The 22,234-nt window shown below is 41.3% G+C and overlaps 1 protein-coding gene and 1 long non-coding RNA gene across 3 annotated transcripts in view; one reads left to right on the top strand and one right to left on the bottom strand.

Moving 5' to 3' along the window:
• LOC122777042 (adenylate cyclase type 6-like) overlaps positions 1 to 19,881 on the bottom strand; it is a 47,653-nt gene extending 27,772 nt beyond the window's left edge. Inside the window, exons 1-3 of one of the 2 annotated variants that reach the window (XM_044037981.1) lie at positions 19,607 to 19,881; positions 15,877 to 16,159; positions 14,848 to 15,787 (exon numbers count right to left, since the gene is read on the bottom strand). In XM_044037981.1, coding sequence (XP_043893916.1) covers positions 14,848 to 15,787; positions 15,877 to 15,896 — 960 coding nt within the window. In that variant the 5' untranslated portion in view covers positions 15,897 to 16,159; positions 19,607 to 19,881. Of the gene's footprint in view, positions 1 to 14,847; positions 15,788 to 15,876; positions 16,160 to 17,813; positions 18,092 to 19,606 lie in introns of those variants that run through there. The other variant, XM_044037982.1, reaches the window with a different exon arrangement.
• On the top strand, positions 19,281 to 19,944 carry LOC122777067. The gene is made up of 2 exons (XR_006361283.1): positions 19,281 to 19,469; positions 19,574 to 19,944. It is a non-coding gene; the product is annotated as an uncharacterized LOC122777067 (long non-coding RNA).
• The last annotated feature ends 2,290 nt before the right edge of the window (positions 19,945 to 22,234 follow it).

The raw sequence follows: 22,234 nt of genomic DNA, 5'->3' as shown, positions 1-22,234 counted from the left end.
CAATTATGAATAACATCCCATCTCATTACCTGTCAAAATACAATTTTCTGACCATATCATGCAGCTCTAGTAGTATCTCTGTGTCCAAACTAATGCAACTGAAAACACATACAGGGCTTGTATGTATTCTGATACCAAAATATGACCTCCCTGTTACAAAAGCATTACTATAATATCACCTTGTTGCCGTATTATTCACACACAGTGGCTCGTCCTTTAATCGCCCCCATCCTGCCCGGCTCTCCATCTCACTTCACAACACTCACAGGAAGGTTAGCATGTGAATGAATGTATGTTCATGCGGCGGCACAAAACAAACCAGCAGGTCAAGGAGAGAGCGTAGCATTTTTTCCCCTGGCAACTGGTATTTTTGATGCACCACTTCATCTATTCAGACTCAGTCTGACTCATTTATGATCAGTGTACACTGGTGTCACTTACACCAGCATCACTCACATGATTTAATTGACATTTTACATCCAGTAATTTGCTTCTGAAAATGTTTTTAAAATAACTCATTATAACTTGATATTAAGTTGCAGAGACCTCTGCTTTAGGTAGTCCAATATTTGTGGTTGTACTTGGTGTAGGTGTATCACTGTATGTGGGTATTATGTTCACTTTGTTCATATATACACACACAGTATATACAGTACATATACAGTATATACAGTGCATATACATATACTGTATATACAGTATATGTATATACAATCATTGTCATCATCACTTCAACTCAGTGTCGATGAAGCATCTCCCTCCCTCCGTCTCTCTCTCAGTCTTGTGAAAGGTTCTGCTTAGTGTTGGCCCGAGACTCACACCCACGGAGGCTGTGAATTATCAGAGATGGCAGCGCAGCTTTCACTTAGCAACTATCACCCACATTCCACAGGCTCGCTCCAAAGACCTGCACTCAGTCCCCCACCCAGGTTCAGACAGGGTGCAGCAGCGTGGGGACCTGCTGAGGACTAGGAGGGAGAGAGAGACTCAGGACTTTGTCTAATTGAGAGCATCAAGAGCATACTGGATTTGTGGCTTGACTTGTTTTCAACTTGACAGTTTTAGCAGTCAACAACAGTTGGAGTTTTTTTTAAGAGTGGGCGAAAAAACAATAACAACCACCATGTAGAAAAAAACTCATCACAAGCTCCCACCCCCTGAATGTCGCTGAGTGGATCAACTTTTAGAACAGGTTTAATGTCGGCTGCTACTTTCATAGTCTTTGCATGGCTGTTTCAAGCTGTTAGTACAAATTCTAGTTTTCATTACTGTCATTTGAATCCATTTTCATAAGAATCTATGATTTTTAAATCTATTCCTGAATGTCAAGAGTCGACATTCCTGTGGAAACGTTATGTGAAGGCAGACGTGGGACAGAGCGCAGCAACCAAACACTGTAGAGCGACAACATTCAAGTAATATTAAAGTCATATTAGAAGTCAAGATCAGTCGCTGTACTGCACTGTATTATATTCATCCATTCATCCATCCATTTAATCTGTGATCTGCATTCAAATACAACACCAAATGATGACTATTGTGTAAATGGAACTTGAGTTTGCTGGGTATTTGTTCTGTATGATGTTGTATGATGATTTGTGGATGATAACGCTAAATCTAGGACGTTCATTTGATTAAACTGTCTTTCATTAGCTCCGCTTCCACCGCACAGACTTGACTCATTTACCATGAAAGACCTTGGCGCGTCCCCGTCGAAAACCTTTCTCTAGACCCCAAACAAGACCACCAAAAGAAGAACCTACTCATGACTAGGGACTTTCTTAGATTACCAGGAACTCCAGAGGGGCGGGGCTGTGTGCTGAAGAACACTGATTAAGACAGTGCAGCTGCAAGACCTTTAAAATAAGATGTGGCAAGAAGAACGTATTCATTTCGCTATCAGTCATTTCAATAATATGGAGAAAAGGACGTACGACAAGGGGATGGACGATGAGAAACAAGCGTCGTTTTCCGTAACTTTGTGGTGCGGTGGAAACGCAAACCACACAGATTACCAGGAAGGGGTTAATGTCTCATTTTCTTACAGGACATTAAGTAGTCGGAAGCGGTTAACAATTCACCTGAATATATATAATATAAGCATAAAATAATTGTTTTACCTACTACAGTATTGGACAAAAACATGATAAATCAATAACATAGAGTTCTTAACAAATACATTACCCGTCGTAAAAACGATAAAAGATAAATACTTTCAAAAAGTTGTTCAGGAAAGCAAGTAAATAATTATAATTATAATTATCTTAATCAAGAAATAAAAATGTGCTTTACTGTTTGTTTCTTTTGTAAAACAGTCCATTTGAAAATGAATGGATTACAATAACAATTGTATTTTTGCATTAAAAATATGATTGCTGTTAGTTGCACAGTTTGTGGGAGGAGTTAGACAATCTGTCGATTGACTGACTGATCCTGCTTAATTTCACACGACCCGCAGCTTTCGTAGACTGTCGAGGTCACTGCGCGTAAACACAACATGAACACTATTTCCTGCTGACATGGAATAAAGCACGAAGCCGCGGCGTCCAGTAAACGTCTTTAGAGAGAGAGAGAGAGAGAGCCGCTGATTCTAGAATTCTCCAGAGGGAGAGCGGTGACTGATCACAATTTGGCTGTTGAACTCGAGCCAACGAGAGCTTAGCCCCGGCCTTTGAGGAACATCTGGAAACTCCTTAGAACATCTGCGTTACATCAGGCCGTGTAAAACACACTCTGGAAAACCAAAAACACGATGACGACACTTTCACTTGTCGCAAAACACACAACAAGAGTCTCTCACGTCTAACTTTCACTGTGAGTGTTGGCTTTTTGTTTACATATTCTTTCATTTCCTGCGCACTCTCACTTTCAGCCTTTGTTACAGAGTGTGTGTGTGTGTGTGTGTCAGGCAGCTGCTGCTGTGTGTTGTGTACTCAGCCTGAGCGTCGTGTCTACACACAGCTCTTATCTGGAATGACCAGAACCGCATCAGCAGATAAAGAGTCAAGTCATGGCTGCTCACACTGTCTGTCACTCTGTTTTCGTCTTCACTATACACTGACTATACACTAAAAGGTGAGAGATGCTCTGTGAGCGGACACACATACACACTTGTGTCTCAACCTGGTAAATGTTAAATAATCCTTAATAATAATCCTTTAATCTGTGGAGACACAATAACCCGCCCGTGTCACTTTTGTCATGTCTAAAGACGAGGGATTGGGTGAACAGCAGGGCAGTTTTGTCCTTTCTAAGGAAATGGTTTTCCAGGAACAACATCCAACAAAATGAAAAAGAAGCAGCACAATGTAAACAAAACATTCATTCATTCATTCATTCATTATCTAAAGCTTTTGGTAAAATACAGAACGTTCACATTCACACACACACCACGGAAATCCTTTTACTCTCTCGTGAACCGGATACAGGAAAACAAAATATATCAAGTTAATATACACATTCTGGGTCAGACTGAGTTTGCATGCATTTATTTTGGCACAAAAGATGAAAAAGACAAACTAATGTTGGTATTGGTAGATACTCAAGACCAGAGGTCTCAAAGTTGCGTCCCGTGGGCCACATGCAGCCCCCCAGTCAATTTCATTCGGCCCACCACAGTTATTTCTGTATGTTTTTTTTAATAATAGATTCATTATGCATCATACAAATCGCCCCATAACAAAACAAAACACTTTTATTTTAGAATTATGTGAAACATCGTCATATATATAATAATGTTTATATGTTTCACAAAGAGTTGGAGTAAGATTTTTTCACTTGACCAGCCCCCGACTGGCCAAACTAGACACTCAGTGGCCCCCGAGACCCCTGCTCAACACTGTGACATTTAGATTTTAGACGTGGAAAAGTGGTAATAAGCCACCGTGAATGAAATCATTTGTATAAGACGTGAACGTAAATAGCCTGAATTTACAAAATAGTTTCATAATTTCATGTTAAAATCATGCACACGCAGCAGGGGAATATGAATATTACGGGAAATATAACCGGAAGTTGAAACATCATGGATGTTTACAAAGTACAAAGAGACCACAAAGCCGCTCATTAATCTTATAAATTCATTTCTTCATTAGAAAAAGATCTGATTGTATTTGTTTTGCTGTGTCTAAAATCGCCATATTCACACATTATAACACTGTAACTCAATTGTCAATTAATCACACTTTAATTTATTGTCACTCCAGACCTCATTTACAGAGAAATATGTGTTTCAATAAGACATCAACACGTTTATTTTTCTGTAATGTGGTCATTCATAATAATAAACGCAGTTTACTCAAGACTCCATTAGGAGCAGGAGTTTGTCAATTAGTGATGTATTTCTTGTGTATTTAAGAAGAATAGTGTGTATGAGCCCAACTGAATAACTAACTAATGCATGGCATGAATCATAAAAGAAAATGGGCGGCTGATATAATCTATCATAGCAGGAAATGCTTCAAATAAGCTGTAATAGTTTCTGCTCCCCAAAGTGAAATTTATTTCAGGAACATTTTTCATTGCAACAAACATTTTCTTTGGGGGAAATAAAAACACTGAACACAGCGACAGTCGTGACTACTGTTGGGATGAATGCAATAACTACTTTTCTGTCTCTCTTTCTCATCTTCAAACATATACATGCGAGTATACATTAATCTACTTTTTTGCAGTTATGTACAATTTACTGCATGTTAAAATAGTGTATTAACAATTTAAAATGAAGAAAAACACTGTAGTTGTACACATACCAGATTTTTGCGTGTTAAACTTGAAATTTGAACACTAGAAAACATATTTAAAATAACATTTGTTTGAGTCTCAATGTGCAAAAACAGGCCAAAAGAATGGAAACTATGTACAGGTGTTTTTCGAACTCTAGATTTGCTGGCTTCCTGCAACAGCACGAGTGAAATTACCGTAATAACCACATGTTGGCTTTGATTCTCAGCTTTCAGAAACCTTTGCAATTTGTTTCCGATGGCACGAACCGTTGCGTAATTGCGGTAATGCAAAGCGCGCTCAGTGTCAGGGTTAAATCAGGGGGTGTTAAACATACGGCCTGCGGGCCAAAACTGCCTGCTCATAATGTGAAAAACTACATTTGTCAGTTCCAGACACCTGTGACTTAATGTTTTGTGTAACTTGTGCATAATAATGTTGAAATTGCATTTATTTTTCTCAAGAATTCAAAATTTCAATTTTGTCATTAAATATAAAACAAAGGGGAAAATGTGGAGATCCTGTTGTTTATAGGTTATTATGCTATTATTTTACTGGTCCGACACATGGTTTAAGTAGTACTGAAAGGATTCTTAAATCACGTTGCCCCCATTTTCTTTACAAACCTTTCCCTTTTTTCTTTTTGTGCATCTGTACATCAAACATTTGCCCCTTCAGTAGCGGCGAGCAAAACCATAGGAACCTTTAGAAAAATAGCATTTTTTTTGCCACTATAAGTCAGTTTTCCCTTTTCCTCCCTGTTTCTTGGGAGACAGAACCCTCAACACTAAAAACAAAAACTACTCCAGACCACACACATTTGTGTTGGCAACCAGGCCGGTGTGAGTTCTGTGGAGATAGTGTGACTATTAAAGCATATTTTGGCATTGAAAAGTAGAAGCTGCATAAAAAAGAGGGAGGTTTGAGGGAAAATTAAGGAGTTATTTTCACAATATTATCAAGTTCTTTGGGAACACATGGGCCCCCCTGCAAGGCTGCTAGGCTTCACACGCTGTGGACTGACAACAGGTTCAGCAATAACTGCTGTGTTAAAAGAACGGGGGGGAAAAAAGAGCCTATTATAGCAACAAAAAAAATGCTGCAATAAGCAATAAAAAGCAATTATCTTTGCCAGCGAAAGAAACTAACTTACATAAATGAATAGCAGAAGAAAACAAGGGCAGTTATTTAACTGTCTTGAAGTCGTGTGAATCTCTCCAAACATGCACAGTCACCGTGAGTGACCACAGATAAACGTCCATGAACCTAACAACTGGCAAACAACATCCTGTGCTTCCCTTCCCCCCCACCTCCACACGTATGACCTCTCCTCTTTCATCACCCCATTTAATGAGGGACTCATCTCGACAAAGACGGTTCTGGAGGAGGGAAGGACCCCTCCCTCCTCCAGAACCAAAACTGGAGCTTGAGTGGAGAAGGAAACCACTGTAATCAGTTTTGACCTGATTTTCTTTTCTTGTCTTTTCTCTTACTCGAAGCAATGGTTACCAAACTGTACACCAGCAAGCTGAACTGGGTCTCGGCTGCTTGAGTTGTAGTTGTTTCCATGACAACGGCGGGGTCTAACTGAACACAGGCACTGAGGGAAGAAGACGCACACACACACACACTGTAGCAATGTTGTTTGTTCCCCATCGTTCTCAGAAGTGATGCTTTACTGACTGCAACCTTTTCCGGTGCTCTTATTGATCCAAATATTGACTGCCTGTATCCATTTAACCCTCATCCTTTCACATTTCATATATATAGATATATGTATACATATATCTATATATATATATCAATAGATAGATAGATACTGTATATAGAAAAAGATATATATAGCTAGATATACACCACCCAATGTCATTGGTAATTATCAAAATCATTTTTTATCACCAGTATGTAGAAGCTCTTCAACCAAAATGATATTTTTAATGCTACAATATAATTATTATTGTCATCTTCTTGATTTTCAACGTGATTTAAAAGAATGCAGAGGAAAAAAATTATAAAACATCCAATAAAAAAGCAGAACGTTTATTTTAAAACATCTGATGTAAAAGGCAAAGACCGCATGCGCAGAACGCCAAGTCCGACTCCAGTCCGTCTACATGCAGGAATAGTCCAACTATGAATCGCTTTATCCTGGTATGTTAGTCCGACTAAGACTAGCTTGATTTTAGTCGGACTAACGTGTTTACATGACATTAAGAAAGCCGAACTATTGTCACAGTCCGACTAAAATCAGACTTTTGACACGCAGTGTAAACACACTAGCGGGAAATTGATTTATTGAATGAAGAGCGTCTGCCTCAACACGATTGTGCTATTTTATTCTTTCCTCTAAAACCTTGACCTGCTGTTGTATTGTTTTTTAATTACGTTTATGATGTTCTATTATTTCCAGGTATTCACTGGGGGTAAGAAGTGTGTTTCCATATGCAGAGCATTTTTCAATCCGATTTTTACGCAAACATACTGACAACACTGTCACAATAAAGAAAAAGACAGGTTAAACATGACTAAAGGTGTGTGTGATCCGATCAGTCAGTGCTCATCACGGTCGGGAGCAAAGTGTACATGTGACAGGTATCCTTGTTAAAATGCTGCCGCCGCGTTAATCACACAAATTATTTATCAAGGAGGCAGTGGAAGGTCTGCGTGGGGAGAATATCGGATTTTCACCTCACTGCCTCCTCCCTTTACCTTACACTTGGTGTCTTATTCTATAGCTGGTGCTTTGGCACAGGCGATCGTCACCACCTGATGCTGGGATCAGAGTTTCTCGCAGCGTCGGGCACATAAGGTTAATCAGTGAACAGCTGATACAGTGCAAGTATATGCAATGTCTTTATAACATCCTGGAAATTAGAAATAAAACAGGAAATGTCCGTTTGTCTGAGTGCATCGCAGCAGCGTCTTTTCCCCTCTATCTTAATACAGAACACTTTAAACACTTAGTGGGAGCTTGACATGGAGACCAGTGAAACACATTGGCGGTCTCCTGACCCGGAGCCCACGTAAAGGCCAAATCTGTCCTCCGTGTTGTTTAATGGGCTTTTAGGGGTTAGACCATTGTCTCTGCTGTGGTCAAAGACCACAAATCATCACAGAATGCACCAGGGTCTGCTTTTAGTAACAAAGATTACTTTTTTTTTTAAATCATCCAGGTCCATAAATAAACTACATGAGCAGCCCCTTCACCTTTGTGTAGTGTATTGTGTTATTCTATGTTTATAAGGACAATTTGGCAGTCTGAAAGGGCTTTTGAGGGATTAGGTTGTCTCGTTCTAGTTTGTCTTTCCCCGTTTCAAGTCGCACGTCAAAACACTAAAACATTCCTGATTTTACACCGACGTTTATCACGTTCTGACGACCTTTTAACAATAATAAACTGTTAAAGCAGCATGTATGTGGTTTGTCTCTATGTGTGTCAATCAAACAATGTGTCATTGTCCAGGCTATTACATGGCCTATGTGACAGCTCAGCAGTCGTATGCTCGTGGTTCGCCATCACGTCGAAGGGAAAACCTGTGTTTTACATTTCTACTTTTAAAAGTAGAAATTATGTGATCTTTATATTGGTATCTTTTGAAAGAAAGAACACTTTTTTTCGATGAAATAACAATAAAACGGTCCCTGGCGTGTGCAGAAGCATACGCATGCATCTGCACTGAAGAGTTACGGTTTGGAAGTTTGGTCAGTCTATGCAGTTTAAATAGATGAAGAGATTCAGTTCAGATTTAAATGAGGTACTGACTTTGAATTGCTTGCACCACCATGAAACCACCAAGGAGTCAGAGACTCGGTCTTAGATGATAAAATGGCCGCCAGCAGGTAAAAAAGGAAACAAAAAAAAATTGAGCCACTAATAAAACTTGCACCTAATAAAAATACCTCATAAAATCTACACCTGCTTAAGTCTACAATTGTGTTCACTCATTTTTATAAGCCTTTCCTGTTTGTAGACCGCTCACTCTCCTGCACCAAAGCTCATAGAGTAAAAACAGTGTTTTTATATCGCAGGGACACAGCAGTTACTGGTTTTCTCTACGGACTTTGGTGCGGGCAGTGAGCAGTTTACAGAAAAGTCGTCTACTGGCGAACATAGCGATCATATTTTTAAGATATCATAAGCTTAAAAGGTCTTTCATAAGTGGCTTAAATCTGTGTTTGTTACCACTTAAGGACCTTCTTCTGGCATAAACACTGACCTTGTCAGGACCAGTAGTCCTCAGTCAGACCAAAACCTGATCCTACTGAGGCAGAATTAAGATTTAGACTTAAGATTTGAATTGTGGTCAGGTTAGGGTTAGGCATCTGCTGGTTATGGTTAAAGTTAGGGATAACACTTTGGTTAAGCTGTCCAAGACTATAAGAGTACTTAAAGGGATAGGGATGCGTGAGCCTGTGTTTATGTGTGTGTGTGGCTTGTGAGATTGTGAAAGTCCAGGTCCAGCATGTATAAATGCAGAGAAACGATGGGGACAGATGAACCTGCCTGGTGCTCTGACGCAGGCTCTGATAAGACTGTTCCATGTGACGCAACAGTTAACATGAAAACGCCACGGGCTGGATATTTTTAGGAACCAGTCTTCGACCTCTCACAGTCCTTGTGTCAACAACATCCACACAACAATGCTCGCCATTGTTGGGGACATAAAGCAAATACTTGCCGCAGTCAAGAATGTACAGCTTTAAGACGTGTCCGAGACTAAATCCAATAGTTTTCCATTGAAGAACATTATCAGCACAGATCGGTGTGAAGCGAACATGTATAAAACATGTATAAATCGTGACAACATTCATACTTAAACAGGCGCGTAAGATGCAGGACAATAGATTCAATTCAAACAAACATTCAAGAGAGAAGGCCTTAACCAGAACAAAGGATGGGATGTGGTGTGTGTGTGTGTGTGTGTGTGTGTGTGTGTTGATGGGTCACTGGGTGGATCACGCACATGTGTGTGCTCTACTGCTGCAGCTAATTGATTTCAGCTGAGGAGTCCGAGGATCAGAGACACTGGCAAAACAAAAAATGAGAAGAAACAGCAGAGCAAGGCCCTGTGTGTGTCTGTGTGTGTGTGTGTATCCAAAACATAAGAAACCACTGCGGCTGGTAAGGCTAGAACAGCGAACGTCAAATACGTGGAAACAAGTACAGTACATCAGATTCTGCTAAACGCACCTGCAAAAACACGCGTACCAAAAATAAAAACACAAAACACCACAAGAACAATACAACTTCAGAAACAACCGTCTCGTGATAATCATGTTTTTAAACATCATGAGCGGATTTGATCGACAACTTCAGGAAACATCCACACAACTGTTTTAAACGCGGCATATAGAATCCTTTCATTACAAAAGAGCTGAACGGTCATAACTCGGATAAATAACTGTGTTTTTTTTTCCTTGAGAAACTGGATTGTTAGACTTTAAATGATCTTTACTGCGGCTGCCGCTCTCCCGTGGTTTGGAGTTTGTCGCTGTGCTGCTGACCCAAAAGTAGCAACACTGACTTTGATCTCTGACCCTTTGCTCTACTTTCTGAGGCAGGAAAGTCGGGGTTGGGGGCTGGGGGGGTGGGGGAGAAGCCAAACAGCTTGAGGCAGTGACCACATCTTTCATGTGTGAACTTCATATGTGGGTCATTTATATTCCTCTGCAAACCTTGAGTTTAAAATAAAAAAGGGAAACACAAACAGAGACTGTGACGCACAAATAGCTCCACTCTACTTACTCGCTGATTGATTTGTCAATGACCAAAAAAAAGTATCGACGATAACTCATTCATTTTCTTCTTTGAGGTGCCAAGCGGCGGAACACGTGGCCAGCACTGTTGCCGCATAGCAAGAAGGTTGCCGGTTCACATCCCAGTTTTGGCCTTTATGTGTGCAGTTTGCATGTTCTCCCTGTGTGTGTGTGTGTGTGTGTGGATTTCCTCTGGTTACTATAGTTTCCTCCCACATTCCAAAAACATGCAGAGGTTAATTGGACACTGTTTGACTGTAGGTGTGAGTGTGAGCGTTCATCTTTTGTCTTTCCGCCTATATCAGCTGGGATTGGCTCCGGCGCCCCACACGACCCTCATGTGGAGGATAAAGCGCTTGACAATGAATGAAAGACTTTCTTTGCCAAAAAATGACAATAAACTTGATAAACATGGGTTTATACAGTATGTAAATGATGGATTTCATGGAGTCCTTGATATAACGGAGGAGGACAAGAAAGGAGGTGTCCAGTGAAACAATCAAGAGAGCAACAGGGAGATTATGTTTTGGTCTGACAGTTGAAAAATGATACTGGGGCATGAAGCAACTTACAAATGTCCAAAATACACACTTTCTCTCACTCAAGACATTTTATAAGTGCAATGAGTATAAATCCAACATTACTGTCCCAGTCAGCAATACAATTTCAAACTGAACACAGCTGTACAGATGTATTCACAACTTTATACCTGCAGCCAGTCTCGTACCTTAAAGGGATACTTGAGTAAAAGTACAAGTATCTGACCAGAAAATGCCACTATTTTTATATTATTACTTAAGTAAAGGTCTTAAAGTATATAACATTTACTGCACTTAAGTATCAAAAGTCATTTTCTGATGTAAACTGTACTTAAGATTTAGAAGTAAAAGTATTAAAAAAGTGAGAAGTTAGGATTGAGCCAAAGTGGCTCAGTGGTAGGGCGAGTTGTCTCTCAACTGGAAGGCTGAGGGTTAAATTCCTGGCTGCCTGCTAGTCTATGTGTGTCCTTGAGCAAGACACGACCCAATGTTGCAGCGTGTGAATGGGTATGAACGATGTGTGAGTGACAAAACTATAGTGTAAAGTATAAATACAGACCATAACCAACTCTTCTCCTCGTAACGAGCAACAAAGATAGTTAAAGGAAATGCAGTGGAGGAAAAGTACAGATCCTCTGCTACATTACAACACTGCCTGCAGCACTAAAGTATAACATAGCATTATCCGTAAACCACCACATAAAATCCGACGATATCCGTAGTCACCCACAGAAACCCAGTGAGGTTAATGAGTTACTGCAGAAAGAGGAAATAGTTGTACACAAGCGTAAAGCAGTGATTAATGACGCCGTATCACCGTGTCACACTTTGCACGCTGACGAGCTCGGGAATAAACAGCCTTGCCGCTGCTGCAGCTATCTCATGACATTCATTCAGTTAAACGACGGCAAACAATGTCGTGATGGATTGTACTCTGGTATATCATTCATGGATGTTAGCGACTTCCCACGATTCCCCAAACCTTGTACTCTCTCCTGTACTTCCCTCCACATGTGTACAACAAACAATCACAACATTGTCAGAAATCCAGCGAACGCACGTGAGAACATGTCTCTGATTGCTCACAGCGTTTGGCTCTATATCCCCTTATTGTTTTCTTGTAATGGTCTCGCCATTAAAACTTCTCCCCAAGGATATGAACAGTTGTAAAAAAGCAGCTCCGGCTGCACAGAGAGCAGGCAGCTACCATACTGGGCCCGGCCATCACCCCACCCTTGGAGAAAGTACAAAGCGTCCCTTGTGTGAGAGCACAGAGACCTGAGTGATACCGCTTTATATCATGGTATTCTCCCACTGTCCCACAACAGCACACAAACACACACACACACACACACACACACACAGAGCGGTCCAGCCGAGTCGGGGCAGCCCACTGACCTTCAGCAGGACTCTTCAGAGTAAATATAAACATGCAGATACAACACGGTGGCATGCATGCATATTTACATCTCTCTCTATATATATAGAGATATATATAGATAAATATACACTGTGTGTACGTACACAGCACCAGCTGTGCAGCCACTTCACATGGTATCATAAATATCAGTTTAAATACAGGATGAGACATGATCATGTGACCAGTTATTACGCTGATTTTACCTACTTTAATCTTACAGTGGCTTCAAACGAATGCTGCAACCAAGAATCGATTAATCAGTCAATTAATGTTTATTTACATAGCACTTTTGCTTCACATAAAACGGAAAGGATAAACTTTTAAAATAAGTAATAAAATCCACAAAAGCATAATAAAATAAGAATCAATAAAATTAGAAAAATGTGTTGGCATGCTACTGAATTTTAAGTCATTCTGAATAAATATGTTTTGAGTTCATATGGAACAAAGAAAGCAGAAGATATTCACATATAAGAAACAAAAAAAATTAAAGAACTTAATTAACCAATTAATCAATTATCAAAAAAATGTATTTCGTTATCAATCAATATTCGATTAATCCTTTCATCAGTGCAAAGTTGATTTTTTTTTAACTATTATTGTCATTATTTTTGTTTTAGGAAACTGAAGCGCAACAGTGTCCTCAGATATTGTATTGTGTCTCCCCCATGAACAAATCTCCACTATGTACGTCACTGTGTTAGATATGAGTTCATTTGAGACGCATGTATTATTGGCAGTATTAATATTGGTCCAGACACCGTTTGTTAATGAATTAATAGTTGGCAGGAATGTGAAGCTGAATCCTATTTAGAGCAGTTAAGTTAATATAGTTAATATAGTTATAGTTAGTTAATATTTGTCAAAGGTGTCTCTTCTCATGATGCACCGCAGCAAACCTTCAGGGATGGCTCGTACCACTTTTGATGTTTGACACAGATTCCAGCCATTTCAAAAACATAATGTGACAAATATTCTGCCTCATAAAGAAGAAATAAACAGCCCACGTCATGATTTAACACTTTACACTTTAGAAGTCTGTGTTTAGTAAAGCATTTATGTGATATGAAGGATTTTTCTGATACAGCTAATCCACTGGGGTTTGGACCAGTATTGACACTGAGTGTTGCGTCAGCTCATCCATACTCTTTGACCCAATTTCCAGCAGCAGACGGCTAACTTCAGCTCTAAAAGAAACAAGTAGCTTTGACAGAGAGCAACAAGCTGATGAAAAACAGCAGATTTTTATTATTATTATGTTCATTGTCCACCGCTTTATCCTCAACATGACGGTCGTGGCAAACTGAAGCCACTCCCAGCTGACATAGAGCTGGGGAACAATCTGGACAAGTCATCGCAGGGATGAACAACCATTCACTGTCACATTCACATGCACATATGATTGCATGTTTTTGGACTGTGGGAGGAAACAGGAGAATCAAGAGGAAACCCACGCGCACATGAGGAAAACATGCAAACTCCACACAGAAAGGCCCTCAGTTGAACCAGGATTCAACAACACAGCCATGCAAATGCTCTCCCTGGAAATGTATATGGACAACTGTAAGCTACACCGTCCACACTGTCTCAGCCAAAAACAGTAGCTCCTTGTGTCAATGTGTCCATGCTGTGTTTACCATTTTTGCAATGTTGCCAATATAGCCACATGTTAATATAACCTGAATACAACTGAACCCTGAAGAGGTGGTTTGTTTTTCTGTTATATTCAAATATTCTTTGGCTGAATGCGCCATCAAAAGCACTGACGTCAACCAACCTGATGCTTCTGCAAGATCCAGTTTGAAGATAGAAGGATGGACTTTTACTGAGAGAGTCACTGACATTTATATCAACACACGTCCTCTCAATTCAAAGTGAGCTTCAGACCTGATTTCATCTGCTCAAGATCTATGATGTTAAAGTTATTTTTATTGCTTTTTGTTTTCTCTATTTATTCTCTTTAGATGCATATTTGTTCCTATGTTTTAATCCTATAGTTTAATCATGTTCCATACTTTGGCCCACTATGGTCGCTTCAAAAGTACAATATACTGCAAATAAACTTTCACTTGACTATTGGCAGAATGAGACAAGCACAACTTGATCTTTGCATGACAGAATTACTAGCTGGACAAAGCCACTGTGATATTTTTTCCAAATATAGAACAGTCTCTTCAACTCTCATCACGCCAGATCATCCAAATAAAATCTTTAGAACCTGAGCAAAACTTGGCTCCACAACATGCATCCGTGCTGTTGGACTCATCAAAGGATCAACATGTTCAAAGTGAGGAAAAGTTGATCCATAAACTTGATTAATCAGAAAGAATTGCAGTGTAGACGTCTTCATGAAAGAAAGTTGAAACAAAAGTACCACTGGCGCCAAAACAAACAAAGAGAATCTCTCACCTGTTTCCAGAGGAACTCGTCTTCCTGGTTAATCTGCCATGTCGTGACCACGTGGATGATGGACAGCACCGCTCCACTCAGCACCGCCGCCCTCATCCTCACCGGCAGCAGCGTGTAGATGATGTAGATGAAGAACACTGACCACCATATGCCCTCTGAAGCACTCCTGGGTGCCACCATGAGCACCCCAAACACCTGCACCGACACCAAGACGCCGATCACCAGGTAACTGACCATCCACATGTAGTCCTGGTGGAAGCCGTTGCGGTTGCAAACCACCATGAGAGCCATGAAGAGGGCCATCGCCACGGAGAGTGCCGATGCGTAGGCCACGTGAGGGGCGGCGTGGACACAGTGGAAGGTCAGCATGATGCCGCACACGATCACAAGGACCCCCATGAGCATGGTGAGGGAGCTCTGGTTCAGCCTGAAGAAGTAACGCTGGTATAAGCGTTCCAGTTTGCGGGACTGGAACTTCTTGGACTGGAACACCCGCACCACCCTGTGCCAGCAGTCCGCAGCCGTCACCACCCCTGCTGCGCCGTTGGGGCCCTCGTCACCCATGTCGCCACTTCCTCCATTACACCCCGCTTTCCTTCCTTTCAGCTCCCCGTCCTCAAAGCCCAAGTTAACCGATTTCAACCCCACCCCTTCCCCGTGAGGCATGCCCCTTTTGCCGTAGTGGTCCTCTTGCCAGCCGCAGCGGACGCCAAAGTTGCCCCCGCCTCCCGCAGCCCCTGCCACCCCTCCGCGGTGATGCTGGTGGAGGGGGGCTCCGGAGGGGGGTTCCATAGCATCCGGGTCCCGCAGACAGCTCATGTAACGCGGGTTGCAGAGAGATGAGCCTCCCTTCCGTTTGGATTTCTTGCCATTGCGCTCCCCCCACGCAGTCTTTCGGTCGTCCACCCTGGCAACTAGGAAACCACTGAACCAGGACATTCTAAGAGGGCAGACAGAGAAACTGTGAGTACAGGTGAGAGACACAACAAGAACACTTCCTCCTCTATCAATCTGCGATTGTACATTTACCTGTTGGGGTTCTGGTACATGTCCCCGCCCTTTTTCTTGCTGCCGGTTCACTCATTTATCCCCCTGGACAAAATTCTGTAGTAGTGAGGAGGGGTGTGTGTGGAGGCCACACTGCAGGGCTGCAGGGTGGTAGTGACTGGAGTTGGGGCGGGGTGGGGCGGGAAGTGCCAGTCACTTCACAAAAGCTCCAGATGTTTGTGCCAGAGCCAGGAATCGGGGACCACAGTTAATGTGAAGACTCGTCACTGCTGCCAGGCCTCTATCTCCACGGCTTCTGCTGGGTCTACAGGACAAATGCACAGTAAAAATTGTGAAAAGTGACAAACAGGAAAAGCCAGATACATCAGATGAGACACATTAATGCATGGAAATAAAGTTGACAGCTTGTGTCAGTGCTAAGACTCGTGTTAGTAAACAGGCCCGTGTCACATTCAGTGACTTATTGTTGAGTCAGCATTCCCAATCTTTTCCTATTGTTTATTATCGTTAATAAAACTTCATATTCTTCCATCCCTTTTTGGTTGCTAAACTCCCACAATTATTATTGCAATTATTGTCCAATATTTCCTATTTTTGAAATATTTTACATTGTGCCATTTTTTCCCCATAGACTACAAATGGAGACAGAGTGAAAGGCAGAGGACTCAGCATTCCCAGCTGCATTCAGACTTCACAAAGCACTCCTTCGTCACAGATTTTACCGGATATAAAATGCATCGAATTTTCTGCTAAATGCACATTAATCTAATTTCCTGGATAACCAGGCACACACTTGAGATTTTGTCTCATGTATAAAAAGCTACAGGTAAAACAAGAGGCTTTCAAATCTATGGGGCACAAAGACCGGGACAGCACTTCTTTAAAGGTGAACCAGAACTTGGTCGGTTTGACCCTTGTGCGCGACCATGAGCTCTGGCACAAACACAAAATATCAGCGTTTTGGAGGCAGCTGTGGCCGAAGATAAAAAAAGGACACCTTTTCTTAACTGTGGCTCTGTTTATCATCACGTACAATCATAAAAGATGGGGAACAAACACAGATAAATGCTGCTGGACAACAGGAACACTGTCAAGACAAATATCCACACAGTAATAATATATACACCATGACAGGATCTGCAGCTCTTTTTGCATTAGATTAAACCCATCGCTGCTGAGACATTACTAGTTACTGGTCTTGGTCCGGGAATTAGATTTGTGTCAATATCTTTTCACGAAGAGGCAAACAACACTTTATGAACTGATCAAACAAAAATGAACCGCAAAATCAAAAAATAGTAAAATATCAAATGAATGATTTAAAATGATTGCATTTCATTTGTTTGAAAAAACACTTTTTCTTTGCAATTTCACTTACTCCGACTCTTTTGTGTTTGCGATCTCTGACTTGCTCTTCAAGAAACTGAAGTCTGCAGTCCAGTCACTCTACTGCATCCAAGTCCAGAGAGAAAATGTGTTGATTTTTTGCTTAATGAGACCTTGGAGCTGCTGTTTTTATCTCTTTACCTCTTGTGGTAATGTTGTGTCATTTGGATAAATCCAAACAAAGCATTGCTAACCCCGAAGTCACAACATAACATCATTTGAATTTACTGATGGAATCATGCAAACTAACAGTTTCATTGTGTAAGTCCTGTGTTAGTCACGTTATCGGCGTCCATGCACCAAGGCTGGTTCATGGAAAAACCTGGAAACCCGAACTGTCCCTTTAAAGTGGGCCAGATGCATCTTTATGTTGACCTGATCACCTTTCTATGTTATTTATATCTGCTGTGATGTCACGATATAACATCCTTAAAGCACTTAGTCAATAGCAGATGTAATAACAGCTCGGTGGAGAGATCATCTATGTCCTGAATGAATTATGAACACACACACACGCACAGTAGAGTCTGCAGCCTCAGCAGCCACTGCCATCATCTGGTCTAAGCACTGACCAGGCCTCCAGACGCTCTGAGATCCGCACAGTGCGCACACGCAGATACGCAAACGCAGCCACCGCTTCTGCTGCTGCTGCAGCCGCTGCCTCCTCCTCGACCGGCACTTTCACCAGAAAGTCATGCTGAGTTACTGCAGCAAAAAAATAGCATTTCGTCGCTATATCTCGCCAGCCAGCCCGCCTGCCTGCGTCCGTGCGTGCGTGCATACATGCGCCCTTTTCTGGCACGTATCCGTCCGGGCTGTGTCCCTCCTCCCAGCAGCTGGCAGCGGATCGACCACATTCAAGGAGAACACCACACCTCCTCCTCCTCCTCCACCTCCTCCCTCTCTCTCACACTCACACACACGCCTCCCCTCCACCTCACCGGCTGCCGCTGCTGCGTCCCTCACTCCCCTGCACAAGGTCGACTTGCGCTTGTACCCTTTTTGCAAGCGTTGCCACAGTCGCGTTTGGTGCGTGTTTGCCTGGTGCCTACACACACACACACACACACACAGTGAGAGAGAGGGGGGAGGCGGGGAAGGCAGGGAATGGAAGGCGGGGGTGACTCTGACTCTCTGACTGTTCGCAGAAGACATTTTCAACCGGACAGTCATCCACACACACTCTGTTACATTGTTACAGGCGCAAACAGCAGCATTATACTGTACTGCACAACCACTCACGGAGGCCAGACATGTCCTCTCTCTCCCGTCATTGACACGATACAGATGCATACATAGATCATGCAATCACAATGCTTAATATATATATATATATATATATATATATATATATATATATATATATATATATATACCCTGCATTCCATCTGTTTTCTTTCTTTCTTCTTGATGATGATGATGATGTGTTTGTGATCCGCTGTATGAAAGCCATGCACAGGAAGGCATGCATGCCGCGCGTGCACGTGTGGGTGTCCGCGCGTGTGTGTGTGTGAGAGAGAGGGGATAGGAGCGGGGCATTCAAACAGCGTAGGCTTCTTGTTACATAACACTGTGGCCTGTGTGACAGCCATAGCGGGAACCATGAAGCCATTCGTCCGGTAGCTCAACTTAACACACACACACACACATTCACATGCACACACCTATCTATCTCCCTATGTGTGTGTGTGTTTCATGTATGTGAGTGTGTTTATTCATTTATTTATTTATCCAAATGTTCAGCCCGCAGCAAAGCAGTAGCGCGCAGGATTATAGTGCACTGACAGACAAACATGGACAAATAAACACACACACACACACACACACAGAATATAAACATGTTGGTGCTGCTGCACATTCCTCAGCATCTGTCAGTAAATGAGTGGAGGACTAACACTCATTTAAAACAACACACACACACACATATGTATATATATATATATATATAGAACTATACACATATAGAACTGGACATATGTTTGTGTTAACAGCAGAACACACGTGATGCAGCTCAGTCTCATTATCTCATGCCTCACACACGTGTAATGTTAATATTGGACATTTACTGACTGTTTTTCGTGTGTGTGTGTGTGTGTGCGCGTGTGTGCGCGCGTGTGTATGTGTGTGCGTAGGCCTTACAGCAACTGTCGCCAGCTATGTCATTCACTCCAGCAGCAGCAGCAGAAATGGAGAGTATTGACAGACAAGTGGTAGAGCGGGCGCTTCATGTGAGACACATTAGCTATCATTATTATTATTATTATCACTGTTGTTGTTATTATATGTGGGCTTGCTGTGTGTGTATGTGTGTGTGTGTGTGTGTGTGTGTCAGCGTCAGTTTACATGGAGAAAGACGTGGACTCACCGTGACCATCTTCTCGCGCTGTTCCCCCGACAGGACAATCGCCAGCGTTCAGGATCGGGATGATGCCTCCTCCGCGCGGTGGTCGTCGGGTGGAGCTGTCAGGGTGGAGGAGCATTCAGCGGCCTCACTGTCCGAGGATGGTGCGCCTAATTTGGTCACCCTGTGGCTGATCTTCTCTTGTCGTCTTCTCGCTCCACTCCCTTGCCTCTCCTCCCCCTGACCCTCTCTCAGCTCCGAGCACCACAGTCAAGACTGAAGGGGAAGACAGACGCATCACTTCCGGTTACCTTTTTCAAAATTAAAGTGCCAATCATTTAAATAAAACCCAATAATTTCAAGCTCCAGATGTGATGATGATTATTATTATTTTATCATTAGTAGTAGTAGTGGTAGTAATCCTAGTAGTAGTGGTAGTATAAGTAGTGGTGGTGGTAGTAGTGGTATTAGTGGTAGTAGTAGTAGTAGTAGTAGTGGTAGTAGTAGTAGTAGAGGTGGTGGTAGTATTGTGTCCCTCTCCTTTCAGACTCTCTTCAGTCCGGTTCTGCCAGAGATTTCTTCTTTCTTAAAAGTCTGTTGTGTAAGGCCTAAACTGAATATATAAAATACATATGTTTTCTTAGTGTGATTTGAAGTCAAATAATAATGATAGATGAAAAGATTGGTACATAAAGTCTTGAAGTGCTAGAATAAAGGCAACTGGAAAGCAATCTAACAGAAAAACTGGATGACTGAGAATCTGACTGAGAAACATAAACAAAACAGTTTTCAAATAATATCTTTATATTTAAGCACCTGTTTTGAAAATGTTACTCAAGTACTAATACACAGTACTATTGTTTGTATACACTTTAACCAGGAAATGTACTTTAAATATTTAATGTAAAAGTATTCAGTGCAACAAAAATACCATGTGTGAAATGCAGCTATAAACACAGTGGGGTTTTAAAAACTATGGTAGCCAGTGCTGTGTTTTTAAAATACATTGGATTATTTACTCATTGGTTATACTGTGTATTTGTCTGTTGATGTTCATAAATGAATATGTTTCAATTAATTGGTTAAATGTTTTATGGTCACATATGGCAGTACATTAAAAATACCAAGCATGCAGGTTTCTATTGTCAGGTGGTAAAATGTTCACACTACTCAAGGTGTGTTGACCACAACAAAAACTTTAAAATAAGGCAGAACAGATGTAGAACCATAATTACCCATTATCCCTTCTCTCCCACTAAGAAAGAAAAATAGATAAATAATAAAATTCAATTCAATTCAATTCAATTCAATTCAATTCAATTAATAAAAAAAACCTGCAAAGCCATGACCAACAATTAAGATAAAACTAAACAAAACCATAACAAGACAAAACAAACAAACAAAACAACGGTTTTGTAAGGTTTAGTTGTGTGCTAGGCAGACAGTAAAGCCCCTTAACACAATTATGATTTATGATATTAAATTAAATCGTTTTATATTGGTTGTAACGCTTAAAAAAATATCGCCACTGTACGTTGTTCACGGCTTGACTTTTTCTTAAAAGCTTTAATTCTGAAATGGAAACACACAAAGTTCCGTTTTTGTGGTGTGTCACTGTGGCAGATTTGACTCAGCTCGGCTCAGCTCAGGCGCGCCGCTGCTCACACCACTCTCTCTCATGTTCCCACTTTCAGTAACTCGGCACGCCCTCTAGTGGTGAATTGGCGTCTGCAGCGAGCTCAGCTCAGCCTGTCAAACACAACTGTGTGATCTCCAGCATGAGAGAGTGAGTCCTTCAGGGATAACGCAGAGGAAATGTAAACGCACAACACGGAGGATTGAAAACAAAGGTGTTGAACCTTTGTTTTTAATCCTCTTTAGAATTCATAGTTTTGTTTTGTTTTAAACAAACCTCTGAATAACCTCTGAAAATGACCCTGGAGCAAATAAAACATTCTTGGGCCCTCAGTAAATCTACAATTTACTTTCCTAATCAGATCATTTCTAACTGATGAACCTATCTGAGCAGGACACATATTTGATTGTAGTTCTAATAAAATTTTCTATGAAATTCAGTGGGAGTTTTTTTTTATTATTATTCTATATGACTATTTATCTAAATATTTCACATACAGTGTTCTAATGCGGGGAAATAATTAACTGCAAATCTGCCATGTCATGTCTTGGGAGAGAAACAAGCTACCAGGCCTATGAAAAAAAAACAAAAAACAAAAAACAACTTTAGTGCTACGATCACAAGAGGGATTTAAAGCAGCTTTTAACGTTTCATTATAAAACAGATGGGATATGAACATTTGAGAATGTTCTTAAGTCTTAGAGAGCTTAGCATTTCTCTAAGCTCAAAGACAACAAGTGAAGCTCAGCTGCCTCTAGAATGTCAACGTCAAATATGTACTGTGTTGTATTTACATTTCAATACTAAACGTGTGCTTAGAACAAGGGGACGATCTGCATGACGATTGGAGGAACTGTCTTAACGGTAGGTAGGTAGGTAGGTAAGTATAGGTAACAGAAAGAAAGGCTGTAGGTAGGTAACAGAAAGAAAGACAGAAAGACGGAAAGAAAGAAAGTAGGTAGGTAGGCGACATAAAGGAAGACAGAAATAAATGGTAGGCTGCGCAGTTAACAGGC

The sequence above is a fragment of the Solea senegalensis genome, linkage group LG11, assembly GCF_019176455.1.
Source record: "Solea senegalensis isolate Sse05_10M linkage group LG11, IFAPA_SoseM_1, whole genome shotgun sequence".
NCBI classification, from domain to species: domain Eukaryota; kingdom Metazoa; phylum Chordata; class Actinopteri; order Pleuronectiformes; family Soleidae; genus Solea; species Solea senegalensis.
This window is presented reverse-complemented; position numbering and strand designations above follow the sequence as displayed.